The sequence below is a fragment of the Rhinichthys klamathensis genome, unplaced genomic scaffold, assembly GCF_029890125.1.
Source record: "Rhinichthys klamathensis goyatoka isolate OS25496 unplaced genomic scaffold, OSU_Roscu_1.1 h1tg000220l_1, whole genome shotgun sequence".
In the NCBI taxonomy this organism is placed as follows: Eukaryota; Metazoa; Chordata; class Actinopteri; order Cypriniformes; family Leuciscidae; genus Rhinichthys; species Rhinichthys klamathensis.
Window position 1 is genome coordinate 444,519 of NW_026606744.1, and position 15,161 is coordinate 459,679.

The following is a 15,161-nucleotide window of genomic DNA, read 5'->3' on the forward strand; positions in this document are numbered from 1 at the left end:
GGTTTTACCCTGGACTGATTATGGTTGATTTTATGCACCTGTGTTTGATTATCTTGTTTAGCACACCTGTCTTAAGCCTGAGTTTTCCCTTGGTTCATTGCTCAGTATTGTAAGTGTTTGTAAGTGTCATACTGCATTCTAAGCGTTTTCCTAGTTCCTTAGTGTTTCCTAGTTTCATGGTTCCTGGACTCCCTGCCTGTATCTGGTCTTCCCGTTTGCCTTATCCTTGCATTATATGTTTGCTGATCTGGACTGCTTACCTGGTTTTGACCCCTGCATGTTTCCCTGTACCTGTCCCTGGATCTTCCTCTCATTAAAGCCTGCGTTTGGATCACCTCTGTCCATGTTCCTTGTGCAGTTTCATGACAGAATACTGAGCCACAACTGATCCAGCGGCTGAGAGGAACACGGACCTCGTTATGGATCACACAGCGCAGATCGTAAGCCTCCGTCAAGGAGAACGTCCTCTCAAGGTCTTTGTGACAGATTTTTTGAAGCTCGCTCGTCAGTCCTACTTGAATGATTTCTGTTTGATGATGTTCTTTCGGGGAGGACTGTCTGAACCGCTCGGCTCTGCTATACCGTTTCCGTGTTCAAGCTGGACTCTAACCCAATATATTGACCTGGCCCTTTCCATGAGCGGTTCGGCTTTTACTGTGGATTTTTTGAAACTTTTGCTGCACAAAGGACCCGACGATTCGCCACTTTACAAGGTACCCACTGAATCCACGCATCAATTGTCTCCCGGCGAACCCGCGCTTCACTTCAGCCCTGCCGAGACCGCGCTCCACAAGCCTGCAATTCACGTCTGTCCAGCCGAACCCGCGCTTCACGTTTGCCAAGTCGAGCCTTCTTTTCACGACATGCCTGAGCTTCTTCCCGACGAGACCGACATGCCTGAGTTTCTGTCTTCCGAGCCCGCGGTTCACGAGTCAAGTGAGTCAAGTCCCGAGTCAAGTGAGCCGAGTGCCGAGTCAAGTGAGCCGCGTGCCGAGTCAAGTGCCAAGTCAAGTGCCAAGTCAAGTGAGTCAAGTGCCAAGTCAAGTGAATCGAGTGAGTCAAGTGCCAAGTCAAGTGAATCAAGTGCCGTGTCAAGTGAATCGAGTGAGTCAAGTGCCAAGTCAAGTGAGTCAAGAGCCGAGTCAAGTGAGTCTAGTGCCGAGTCAAGTGCCGAATCTAACCAAGTGAGTGAATCTAGCCAAGTGAGAGATTCAAGCCCAGTGAAGCACCGTCGCAGAAGGAAGAGGAGGACTCGTTTGGCTCGCCAGGCTCCGGAGGGCGTTCCCAGATGCCTCGCCCTGCCGGCCCCGCCTCTGCGCCTCGCCCTGCCGGCCCCGCCTCTGCGCCTCGCCCTGCCGGCCCCGTCTCTGCGCCTCGCCCTGCCTGCGCCCTTTAAGCTCCGGGAGGTCTTTCCTGAACCCGTTTACCACCTGGAGGTTTCTCCCGTGGATTTCCCCAAGTATTTTTTGGGGGGGGGGGCAGGAGGTACCCTGTGAGGGTCATGGCGTCGACGTCGACATGGACCTCACCCTCGTCCGAGTGTGCTCCGCCCTGGCTCCCTTCCGAGTGTGCTCCGCCCTGGCTCCCTTCCGAGTGTGCTCCGCCCTGGCTCCCTTCCGAGTTGTGCTCCGCCCTGGCTCCCTTCCGAGTGTGCTCCGCCCTGGTCGTCGGCACGCCCTGCTCCGCCCTGGTCACCGGCCGAGTCTGGTCCGCCCAAGCTCTGCGACCCAGGCCCGCCTGGGCTACTTCCTGGTCCTGTTCCCCTGCACGGGCCTGGCCCTCCATCCCAGCCCCCGTTTACCTCCCCCCGGAGCTCTTTTGAGCATCTGGAAGCCGCTCCTTTGAGGGGGGGCTATGTGATGATCTGCGGCTGGAGTGCCCGCTTGAGCCTCTGGGGGGCACTCCTTCCTAGTTTATTGTTTCCTTTAGGTTTAACCCTGGACTGATTATGGTTGATTTTATGCACCTGTGTTTGATTATCTTGTTTAGCACACCTGTCTTAAGCCTGAGTTTTCCCTTGGTTCATTGCTCAGTATTGTAAGTGTTTGTAAGTGTCATACTGCATTCTAAGCGTTTTCCTAGTTCCTTGGTGTTTCCTAGTTCCTTAGTGTTTCCTAGTTTCATGGTTCCTGGACTCCCTGCCTGTATCTGGTCTTCCCGTTTGCCTTATCCTTGCATTATATGTTTGCTGATCTGGACTGCTTACCTGGTTTTGACCCCTGCATGTTTCCCTGTCCCTGGATCTTCCTCTCATTAAAGCCTGCGTTTGGATCACCTCTGTCCATGTTCCTTGTGCAGTTTCATGACACTGTGCAACTTAGCGTTCACAGAAACATTAGTTTTACACAGAAATATTTATATCAGAAATATTAAATATTAGTCTGCCACCAGCCTGTTTTATTTAGCTGTGCGGAGTTAAATCTGTGTGGCGCACGGGTGAGGCACAGACCAGTGTTCAGTCAGCAGCCACAACTTTTCTTTTTTAGACAGTATAAGCTCCGTTTTGGACACGTTTTCATTAAAAATATAGGCCTATTATAACAACTTATAAAGATCAAAATCTATAGAAGACATTAACAAATAACACTGGTGTTGTCATAAGTTAATCAGTGGGAAAATTTCCTCACCGGCATAACCCTATAGGCCTACTTAATGTTGGCTACATGTTACAGTAAATAAAATTAAGTTGGCCCAACTCAATAATTAATATTTAGAATTAAAAATTACCAAAATTGAGTTAGCCCAACTCAATTTAAATATTTCAAAATTAAGTTGGCTCAACTCAATAATTAATATTTAGAATTTAAATGTTCTAAAATTAAGTTGGCCCAACTCAATTTCAATTTTCCAAAATTAAGTTGGCCCAACTCAATAATCAATATTTAGAATTTAAATTTTCTAAAATTAAGTTGGACCAACTCAATTAAATTAAGTTGAACCAACTCAATAATTCATATTTAGAATAAAAATTTTCGAAAATTAAGTTGGCCCAACTCAATTTAAATTGTTCAAAATTAAGTTTATCCAACTCAATAATTAATATTTAGAATTTAAATTTTCCAAAATGAAGTTGGCCCAACTCAATTAATATTTAGAATTTAAATTTTCAAAAATTGAGTTGGCCCAACTCAATTTAAATAGTTCAAAATTAAGTTGGCTCAACTGAATAATTAATATTTAGAATTAAAATTTTCGAAAATTAAGTTGGCCCAACTCAATTTAAACTGTTCAAAATTAAGTTGGCCCAACTCAATAAATAATATTTAGAATTAAATTTTCTAAAAATTAAGTTGGCCCAACTCAATAATTCATATTTAGAAATTAAATTTTCTAAAATTAAGTTGGCCCAACTCAATTTAAATTGTTCAAAATTAAGTTGATCCAACTCAATAATTAATATTTAGAATTTAAATATTCCAAAAGTAAGTTGGCCCAACTCAATAATTAATATTTAGAATTAAAATTTCCAAAATTGAGTTAGCCCAACTCAATTTAAATTGTTCAAAATTAAGTTGGCTCAACTCAATAATTAATATTTAGAATTTAAATTTTCTAAAATTAAGTTGGCCCAACTCAATTTAAATTGTTCAAAATTAAGTTGGCCCAACTCAATTTAAATTTTCAAACAACTCATATATAATATAATCAAACTAAGACGGGTGACATAAAATACCCATATTATAACAAATAAATAAAATATATTTTGGAAATCGCTCTTTAAAACGAAGGCTTGTTTTGTGGTTCACAATTATTTGATTAAAAACAACAAAAACAATAAAACAGACAAAGTCACTTATATTAAACACTTTTTTAATTGTGTTTTTAACTGACGTTATTGCGCTTTTAATTGCCTCTATCGTCCTGTCAATCATTCTCGCGGGTCGCGGCTATGATTACAGTTTCAGTAAAAATGTATTTCACCATCATCGGTACCCACCCTTAGCTGATTGGCATTACAGTATTTGCAATCACAATCCCGTGTCAAAACGGAGCGTATACTATCTAAAAGAAAAGTTCTGACTGCTGACTGAACATTGGTCAGAGCCTCTCCCGCTCGCCGCTGTCAAATGCAGCTTCACCAAACAGATTTAACTCCGCACTGCTAAATAAAACGGGCTGGTGGCAGACTAATATTTAATATTTCTGATGTAAAGATTTCTGTGAAACGGTAAAGTTGCACAGAAGAAAGCCCAATAGGGCCTGCCCTGTACCGTTTAAGAATCGGTAGCCATAGTAGAGGACTATTATTTTGTTGAACAGACCTGAGCGACGACTGATGACGTCACATGCTCAGATTTGCTTGACCAATCGGCGGAAGGGGGCGTCTCAGGACCACCCACATGTAGAAAACTAATTTTAAAGTCATTTATTCGTTTTTGCCTGTGAACTAAAAAACGAAAAATCAAGCCGAAATCTCGTTTTTCGTTTTTTTTTTTAAAACGAATAGGGCGCCGTTTTCTCGTTTCTGCTTATTTCGTTTCAAATTGGAAATCAAATGATCGGATGATACACTGACCCGTACACGGACCTTACTGTTTTATTTTACTGTGAAAACACTATTACCATTAAAAAAGCAGTACTTGCAAATTAGTGTGTTTTTCTTTACAGTAACATGGTTGCTATTGTAAATGAAAACAGCAAAATACGGTTATTTCTTCTACAGTAAGTTACTTGACAATTGTTGCTAGTTAATTACTGTGAATATTTTACAGTAAGTTACTTGTCATAGCTGCCAGTTAATAACTGTTTTTATTTTACAGTAAGGTACTTGTCAATAGCTGCCAGATTATAACTGTTTTTATTTTACAGTAAGTTACTTGACACTTGCTGCCAGTTAATTACTATTATTAAATGAGCAGTTCAGCATAGAAAGCATTGTGAGGGCTGGAGTCGATTTGAAAATTAACGCTTTTTTCATGCAGTCTGAATTTAATTTTAAATATCAGAGAAAATATGCAGCTTTTTTTTTCAGTGCTCCATACCATTACTATTTTTTTCACATGAACGGCTGTTCCATAAAAGAGTTTAACACCACCACTCAATTTATACTACTATTATAGGCATATAAGAGTCCTATTTCAGGGGCTGCTGTCTCAAGCGATGTGAGCACTCCTCTCCCACACCCTACAGAGAGCTAAAACTGATCTCAGGCCCACAAGTGACTTTCCTCTCTGCTGTTCAGACCATGTTCAGGCCATTAACCAACTATATGTTACTTAATCGTTTGTTGCTAATATATATATAATATATTAGCCACTGCCATTACAAAGGAATTTTTAAAGAAAAAATATTATAAAAGCTTCTTTAAATTGTATTATAAATGTAATAAATGCAAATTTTCCAACAAAAAAAAAACAATTTCCTCTGTAGCATTCAAATTATTGGAAAATTATGTATTATTCAGTTTAGTACTAATAGAAAGCTATATAGACCATTCGTTTATGTTCTCTTTTTAAGATCTGTTTAAATACCAAAGTCATGTGTTATTTGTGGATAAAATATTGTGGATTAAATATTTTATTGTATTTAGTTACAAAGGAGACTTGGAGCTGGCCGACAAAGGAGACCTGGGGCTGGGGGGAATCAGTGGCAGAGACAAGCCTTGAATGTGGGCTTGGATCAGGGAATTCAGGAGTTCACACGGGGAGGAATCGAATTCAGGGCTCGGAGGAAGAATGGATTTTTTGGTCAAAATCTTGTAATGGCAAGAGTCAAGCACTCTGTAAAGTCTATTTCAGCACATCCCAAAGACTTTCAATTAATTTAAGGTCTGGACTCAGAGATGCCAATTCATGTGTTAAAATGATTCTTCATGCTCCCTCCCAACCATTCTTTCACAATTTGAGCCTGATGAATCTTGACATTGTCATACTGTAATATGGCCATGTCTTCCATGGTTGTTTAAGAAATGAAAAGCTACACACTCCATCAATTATGGTTAGAAGAACTGTTGCCAAACATATAACATAATAATCACTGTGATAATGATCCAATCATAGACTCTTAGCATATTATATCATATTATTTAAACCCAAACAGCAACTTTTTTTGTCCATGCAGGCAGTGTATATATACGCTTACCATTGGGGTAAGTAAAAGTAACCAAAACGCTTTTTGATTATTTTTTATGTACTCGCTTAATTAATTTCGTAAAAATAAAAAAAGTGTAATATAATTTATTATGGTTTGTGCAATAATGTAAATAACTTTAGAAATGATTTATTCAGTTTAATTATATCAGAACATCTGGGAGTGGCTGTTTTTTTTTTTTTTTTTTTTTTTTTTTAGATTTGTAAGATTGAGATTGGTGAGAAGGAGAAGGTTTGAACCTCACAAATGGCAATCCAGCCTTGTGCCATTGAGCAAGACACTCTCATTAGTCATTCTTTCTTCATCTTGAGTCATGACCTTTGGTATCTCTCAGATAAAGGTCTAGTGACCTGGCCTAAGTGTCTCCTTTTAAGGAAAACTCCATTGCAAATAATCTTGCGATTGATTTTGATTTATGGCTGATGGACTGGTTGAGCTCCTCACTCTTTACAGTAAACTTCATATCACTGAGTGATCACACTTGTGTGCAATTCTGCACCTGCTCAGCTTGTGGCTGAAGGACATCAGCGCCTTGCAGATACAGTACATGCACCTGTAAAAACACGGCTGTTGATGGATGACATCAGCTCAGATTTATACGTATTGCTCTCTGTCCATAAGAGGTGAAAAGATGTCTCAAACATGTCACTCTGTCATTACCATAAGGCTATTAAAAGCCTGTTACTGACTGTCATCAGACAGTATTGCCATGTGAAAGGAAGTTCACAGACATCATTCCATACCTGTCATGCTCAAGCCAGACTTGCACAACTTCACATACTGGCATGTTTTTTTTTAACATTTGTTACAATGGAGTCTTGAATTATAACGGCCATTAAATATAGTGAGTGTTAACAGCTCTTGATTGCAAAAGGACGCATGGTGACATGAACACTAAAAATGAGCCCATGTGAAAACAGAGAGCACAAAAATAAATAAATGTCCTTGAATATAAATGTAATCATCACAAACAAACATACAAAGAAATTGTATACTGTACTGTACTATACTATTATAGGTCTACTATACTGTTCTATGGAGGTGACTGGGGCTATAAGTTATTGCATATTTGTCATACTGTATTTGTATATTATCTTGACCAAAAAGATGATATATTTGTGTTATCTTTTTAAAATTATTATTATTATAATTATTTTTAATCTTAAAATTGAACTGAAACGCCTAATGGTTACCATTTGTGACAACTTACCCCATGTAGTGTGACACCATGAACTGTCTTTTTATATAATAATATAATACCGGAAAATATCCGGGGAAATAACTTTTTTTAGGCAAGAGTCAAGACTTTATCATATATGCGCCTTAACAGAAGCTGAATTAAAAAATAGACCTACCCTGAGAAATATTAATTGGAGCAGCAGGCCTGAAAAGAGTGTCTCCCTTACTAATGATTGACAAAAAGGCCACGTCACACAGCTTTATTGCTTTTCTCACGAGCGGAATAGACTATGCATGCCGTTGTGCACCTGTTGCACAAGTGTCAGTGGTCGCAGGTCAGTCTTGTAAGTCTAGAGCTACTGGTAAGCCGTAAGCGTGAGCCGGCGTGCGCGCCGCCCATACCAGAATTGGAGCGGAAGCCGCGCGTTCCTGGCTCGTGCAGTCATCGTGCGCGCGAGATTCATCAGAGGTTCGGGAAGGATGAATGAAGGTGTCATTGGAATTTTGTGGGCGGTGAAAGAGCAGGAGAGAATGTAAGGGATATGATCTAACTTTTTTATGGTCCGCGCCAGAGTCTGGAACCATATATATGGGTGGTGATGGAGGAGATACACAGACCATCAGGGAGTTGAGCAGACAACACCGGTTGCTTTGGGACTCTAATTTACCACAAAAGAGAACTATCGCCCACCAGACAGGCAGCCTTACAGCAAAACGAGTTAAAAACACAAACAGATCATAGACATGGGACTGCTGCGTGTTGAAGAGCTGGTAAGTTTTGTGGTGATGCATGCAGCGCGTTCTCGTCCTAATGTTGTGCACCCTCTAAAAATTAATGTGTTGGCTCAACAGTTTGCATCTCTTTTTCTTTCTTTTTTTGATCTTTTAAATTATATTCAACCAACAAACTATATTGAGTTAGTTACAATAACTTAATAATTTGTAATTTAACGAATGACAGCATTAAAAGGGTCTTTCCCTTTTAACATTTATTCTCCTTATCCAGCCCTGTGCAAAGCATGCTGGGAACTAGAAATCCACTATACCCAATTTCCAAAGTTATCAAGACAATTTCATTATTAAGTTACAACTTAATTTAAAAAATAATTTAATGCAAAACATTTAATTTAAATTACACAATATTAAGTTAATGTAATCAATCAACATTATGTCAACAGAACCTGAACAAAATAATGTTTGCAACTTAAAATGTTTAATTAAATGAATACGTTTTTAACTTGCAGCCATGCATTTATTTAATTTGTGGTAACAGGTTCCCTGAATTACTTGTGCATGTTATGAACTATTCAATTTAACTAACAACATTTATATGGATAGAATTTATTTTGCTAAAGAAATGCAAATATCCAATGCAAATGTGTCATTTTTTAAAGAGAAAAAAGATATAGAAAGCACACCTACACAACATTGTGTGTTTGTGTGTGTGTGTGTATGCGTGTGTGTGTATGCGTGTGTGTTTATGCTTACATGAAAGACAAAATAAACTGCAAATGGAAATAAAGATAAATAGAAATATTTAAAATAATAAAAAATGAAAAGCAGATAACAAAATTATTAAAACTTAAGCTAAAACGAATACTGAAAAAATAAAAACCAAATTAAAAATGTAATATATATAGTACTAATAAATATAGTAATATATAACACTGCTCACAATTACAAGCTACAATTGTATTGTTGAAAGAAATGAAGAATATAAGAAAAATAAATTACATTAAAGAACACAAGAGAAAGAAAGTAGAAAATGAATATGAATAAAAAGAAAATGAATTAAAAAAAATGAGAGAGACAGAAAAGTAAATGTTTGTGCTTACATATTCTTAGAAAAAGGGAAGAAATAAAGAATACATAAGAAACAGATTGTACATTAAAGAAAATAAGAGAAGAGAAAGGCATAAATGAGAAAAAAAGAAAGAATGGGGGGGAGTGATGTGGTGTTATTAAATATCTTTCAGCGATTAAGAAGGTTCCAGGATGTCTAGAATAAGCCAACTGCATTGGCCAGTCTTCCTATTTTAAACAACAGAAATGTGTGTAATTATTTTTTTAGGTTCTCAAAACAGCTGAACACTCCCTTCACCCCACCCACACAATCACTAAATCAAATTACATCTACTTTAAACTACACACTTGTTCTCTCTCTGGAAGCTGTTCAATCCTTGAAAAAAAGCTGTGGTCACAGACCACAGATGCTTGTGTTCCATTGACTTCCATTCATACGCATACGAAATCCTAGACTTATGGGTATCACATCTAATCACAGGTCACTGGGAAGAGAGGTGAGGGAAAGTTGGCAGGAGGTGCCTGTGCAGAGGCGTTCGCTGCAGGGGAATATGAGACCAGCATCATTCAGGAGAAACAGGATGGTCTTCAGACACAACAGGACCTGAATGAAACCTCCCAGAAAGGCATCAAACTGAGTGAAGAGAAGCTCAAACTCAATGTAAGAATGAATAGGCCTACAACTTGATAAAAGAGAACATGGCTTTACATTTTCGCACAGTAGCATAATGAAAAACCATTGTCTTTTTATTTTTCTTAGGTCGACCGGTCAGGACAGTTAAAACTAGAAACTGTAGAAGACCTCTTTAACATTTTGGAGTTGAGGAAGAGGAGAAAGGAAAGGAAGATTCAAGCGCTAAAGAAACAGCCAGAGCCTGATATCCTGGTAAGGAACTCTTTCCACAATATAAACTGCTATATCATTTTAAACCCCTAAAATGTACAGATTTGAGGTGTAATTATTGGCTAACATTTTTTTCAGCCTGAGACAGTGGACCAGGCTTTGTTCCTAAAGGCTGTCACAGAGAAACAAATACTTGTTGTTGAGAAATATTTATCAGATGGTGGAGACCCCAATGTCTGTGATCATGTGAGTGCTTAACACAAAAACACTCACACACACATCTCACACTTTCCTTCCGTTGTGCTGCGTGTTCCAATACACATTAAACCCTTACCAGTGTTATTTTAGTATTATTTATATACTATTATAGTCTTTATTAATGTTTCAATTACCTATTTTTTTTTTAAATATATTTTCAGTTTTCAGCTGACAGCTAAATACCAATTTAGGTCAACAAATTACCAAGCAATGCTTAATTTTGTTCAGTCTGTGGTGTAAAAAGGTCGCATTAGCAATTAAAGAAAAAAACACTTGGTCGGGTCACAAAACATGGTCAGGTCAAAGTGTCTATATAATAACTGGTCCCAAATTTTTATAAATTTTTCTGGTAGTCCACTGTATGAAGACTTTTTGGGTATCATATGTCACAGTTTACTTTATTTTGCTACCCTCACTTACATAAATGAAATAGTGTCCTGCACCCACTAATAAAAAAATATATAATTTTTGGGTTAGACTGTATATTTCTATGACAGCTTTAATTTATTTTTATTTCAGCTTTAGTTTTAGTAATTTTGGAAGTTTTTTTTACCTGATATTTATATTTTCCCTCTTTATTTCAATTAGTTTTTATTTTTAGTTAACAGTAACAACACTGACTCTCACTTGTTCTCTCTCTCAGTTTAAACGCTCAGCTCTGCATAAAGCCAGTGCACAAGGTCACACAGAGATCATGCAGAAGCTCCTGGAGAGTGGAGCATCCATGGAACAAAAAGACAAGGTTGCACAGATGGCTGATGTGACTTTTACACCAGTGCTACAAGATTATTTTCTCACATTTATTTTATATTATAATCCTGAGATGCTTTTTTTTAATCATAATGATAGCTGGATGCCTCAGCTGTGCACTGGGCCTGTAGAGGTGGAAGCCTGCATGCTCTGGAGCTGCTTTTAAATAATGGAGCCAAATTCAACACTAGAGACAAGGTAGATATAAAGCTACTGTGAGCATATGACACCAGATGGTCTTTGGACAGTGATAATGACATTCACAAATCATTCTAATGCTTGACATGCTAAAGTTTCTGTAGCAAGCAATGATAAAGCATTATGTATCCTTCTTGTGCATAAAGTTTTCAATTTGCGCCTCTGGGTTGGCACTGTAGTTTGCACTCTTAGCACTAGGTGCACTAACTAAAACTCTTCTTGTGTATCTTCAGCTATGCAGCACTCCCCTCCATGTTGCAGTTCGGACGGGACATTACGACTGTGCTGAGCATCTCATTCACTGTGGAGCGGATGTCAATGCTAAAGACAGGGTAAGAATTCTTTTTGCACATTATTTCCATAACATTCAGAAGCTTTAAGCCTTGTTTATACTCGACGCGTCCGCAAGAGCGCGAAGTGCGCGCGGCAAAAATGACGTCATTGCGGTGTGGGCGGTCGTGCGCGTTGGGTGCGCAAGACCCCATTTCGCCTGGCGGTGTGCACGGCACTTTTTGTAACATCGCGCGCGGCGCCGCATCCGAAGATGAACGACTTCGAGCCGAATCTGGCCGAACTGGTATGTCTGTACCACCATGTTTATGATCCTTCTATACACAGAGACATTTGTATTGATGGGCGACCATAAAAGCCTCTCATTTTGTGAATAGGAACACATTTACATTAAGCACCCAGTTTGCACTTGTATAAAGTAACTGCTTACATTTACAAAATAAGCCTACAATAGCAGAATTAAGCCCTGCTGATGAAATTAAGGTTTAAACACTCTTCAATAAGGCTTCAGTTGTTTACTAGTTTACATGCAGTGAAAGTGCAATAAACCTACTGCATTTATTACTCTTTTTATATGAATCAGAAATTAATAAACTACTAATAAATGGCAAACTACTTCTTCACTGCTGATTCCTGGTGGTTTAGAGGAGAATTACTCCGAGTCGCCCCCTGTCGTTTCACAGAATAGCACAACGGCGAGCGCGTCAAGTATAAACGCCTCGTCCGTTTGGAGAGGTGCGCGCGCAGTCAGCGGAGACTCGCGCTCGTGCGGACGCGTCGAGTATAAACAAGGCTTTAAAGTGCCACTATTATGCTTTTTCAAATATAACCTTTCATGAAGGGTGTAATATAGCTGTTTGTGAGTTAAAAGGCCTGCAAAGTTTTAAAGATCAAAGTGCACGACAAATAAAGTTAATGTCTCCTAATAGAAAGAATAAATTCTGAACAGCCGAAACAAGTCGTCACATAATTCCAGTCTTACTTCCAGTTACAAACCTACGTAACAATGTAACACATTTGCATATATTTGCATATGGTCTTCATTGGCTACCTGTGAATCATGTTTACTTTGACCCACCCTCAAACACTGTAGTTGTAGCTGAGGCCTGGAAGAGTTTGGTTTGTGTTGTCGACATGTCAATAGATGCTGTTTTTTAGCTCTGCAAATCCACTTTACATGTACTTCCAAAGGATGTGGACTCAGGCTCGAATTGATATGGTAAAACCAACTCCATTGTTACTGTTCTTATCACGGTGTGTACAAGTGCTGAGGCAGATCCTATGAGGCAGAGTGCAAGTGCTGAGGCAGAGCTAATAGGCGTTTGTTTTCCAACACGCACTGTAAGTGGTAGACCAATCACAACAGACTGGGCAGTCTGACCAATCAGAACAGAGTAGGCTCGCGGAATATTATGAGGATGCATGTAACACTATTGAAGACCTACAAAACAAAATTAGGAACCTTTAAAATAGCTTAATAGGGGCACTTTAATATGGTCATTTTAATATATAATGTTAACATGACACTATGGTCTTGAGGAAAAGTGACTTTTTTCTTTAAATAATTTTAAATAGCAAATTTATAACATTAGTAATGCATTGTCCCACCTGTTGCTTTCTTCTCTAATGCTAATGTTTTGTGCTTGTGTAGGATGGAGACACACCAATGCACGACGCAGTGAGGATAAATAGATTTAAAATGATAAAATTGCTGATGATGTATGGAGCCAGTCTAAATGCCAAAAACAACGTAAGTTCAATCAGGGTACATACAATCTTAACTGTATGAGTTGATGTTTGCATGGTGCCCTCTAGAGACAGATTGAGTTACTACAGGATTATGTTTAAAGGGTTAGTTCACCCAAAAATGAAAATTCTGTCAGTAAATACTCACCCTCATGTTGTTCCAACCCTGTGAGCAATTAAAGAAAAAAACACTTGGTCAGGTCACAAAACATGGTCAGGTCAAAGTGTCTATATAATAATTGGTCCCAAATTTTTATAAATTTTACTGGTAGTCCACTGTATGAAGACTTTTTGGGTATCATATGTCACAGTTTACTTTATTTTGCTACCCTCACTTACATAAATGAACCAGTGTCCTGCACCCACTAGTAAAAAATATAAAAAATTATATCTGGTGTCTGAATATTTTTTGGTTAGCCTGTATATTTCTATTCAGCTTTAATTTATTTTTATTTCAGCTTTAGTTTTCATAATTTTGGAAGTTTTTTTTACCTGATATTTATATTTTATATTTTCCCTCTTTATTTCAATTAGTTTTTATTTTTAGTGAACAGTAACAACACTGACGCTCTTCTGTCAGTAATTACTCACCCTCATGTTGTTCCAACCCCGTAAGACTTCCGTTCATCTTCGGAACACAAATTAAGATATTTTTGATGAAATCTGAGAGCTGTCTCACTCCTCCATAGGCTTCTATGGGATCGAAACTTGCCGGCCCAGAAAGTTATTAAAGACATCGTTAAAATAGTCCAAGTGACTACAGTGGCTCAACCTTAAGTTTATCAAGTGACGAGAATACTTTTTGTGGGCAAAAAACAAACAAAAATAACGACTTTATTCAACTTTTCATTTTCTTCTGCGTGGGCCTAAGTGAGTTCACGCTCTCAGATTTCATCAAAAATATCTTAATTTGTGTTCCGAAGATGAACGGAAGTCTTACGGGGTTGGAACAACATGACGGTGAGTAATTACTGACAGAATTTTCATTTTGGGGTGAACTAACCCTTTAATGCCCCGATGCTGACTCTCCACAATATCAAATTTAAGAAGCAAGATATGCATAAAAGAACAATGAAAGAATGGTCTCTACTGTATTCCTTGGAAGTCTAGTTGTACAAATATATCTGTTTGAATAGGTATATTTTTAATGGATATATCCTTAAAATTATCTGTCATTTACAGGATGGAAAGACACCAATGGAGACTCTGCTTTCATGGCAAAAAGGTGTGAAAAACATCCTGAATAACTTTAATGAAGAGGAAGCACCAAAGCCAGATGAACAACTTTTGTTTTGAATGTTTTCTTTCTTTCTTTCTTTCTGAACAGTTCTTTTCAATTTACGTAATGATGACGCTAATTGCTGGCAATAGAGTGTCCGAAATATTGATGAGGTTATTTGTAAATATTGTTTTCTCACTTGATTTTGAGAGAAAACGAATCTTGAGGGAGTGGCACAAGACATGAACGTGTGAGTGGTTGGATGTTTATTTGCTTGTTCAGTGTATTTATTTAATATTATTTTAATTTATTTTCTATACTTGTGAGCATTTGAAAAATGTCCATGACCGTTTGATCTAATGGGAAAATGTCTAGACAGACTAGAGACCGAACTATACGTTTTCAGAAAAGGAACAGAATGTGAATGCTGGTCTGAGAATGTTTATTATGATGGATATTATTGTAATTGATTTTGGACTGGATTTGTGAAAGACTTGGTACCGGGTTCACGGGCCTCCATTATGAAATGTGCATTGATAAACGTGTTTTGTAATTCTTGCACTTAAATGTAATTGTGAATAATTTTAATCATATGTGAATAAAGTGTTTTGGTATGTGTCACCATGTGTTTCCACCTTCTTCTTTTTTTAAACAAACATTTTAAATTAGATTAATTACAAAAGTATGGATCAATTTGGCATAGGCCTAAACTTACTTTTGTTTATTGGGAAGTTTTACATTAATACATTTAAATACACAAACTGAAAAAGACCATTTTAATAT

General features: G+C 38.0%; 1 protein-coding gene across 2 annotated transcripts; it reads left to right on the plus strand.

The window, feature by feature from the left end:
• The first annotated feature begins 7,693 nt into the window (after positions 1-7,693).
• On the plus strand, positions 7,694-14,999 carry ankrd1a (ankyrin repeat domain 1a (cardiac muscle)). Of its 2 annotated transcripts, XM_056264278.1 has the most exons (9): positions 7,864-8,040; positions 9,554-9,733; positions 9,833-9,958; positions 10,055-10,162; positions 10,818-10,916; positions 11,024-11,122; positions 11,356-11,454; positions 13,065-13,163; positions 14,342-14,999. In XM_056264278.1, exons 1-9 carry the CDS (start codon positions 8,014-8,016, stop codon positions 14,453-14,455), a joined length of 951 nt encoding a protein of 316 aa, XP_056120253.1. In that variant the 5' UTR covers positions 7,864-8,013; the 3' UTR covers positions 14,456-14,999. The 2 variants fall into 2 exon arrangements, with proteins under 2 accessions (XP_056120254.1, XP_056120253.1); XM_056264279.1 differs by lacking the exon at positions 10,055-10,162 and having other exon boundaries at positions 7,694-8,040.
• Positions 15,000-15,161: the final 162 nt, after the last annotated feature.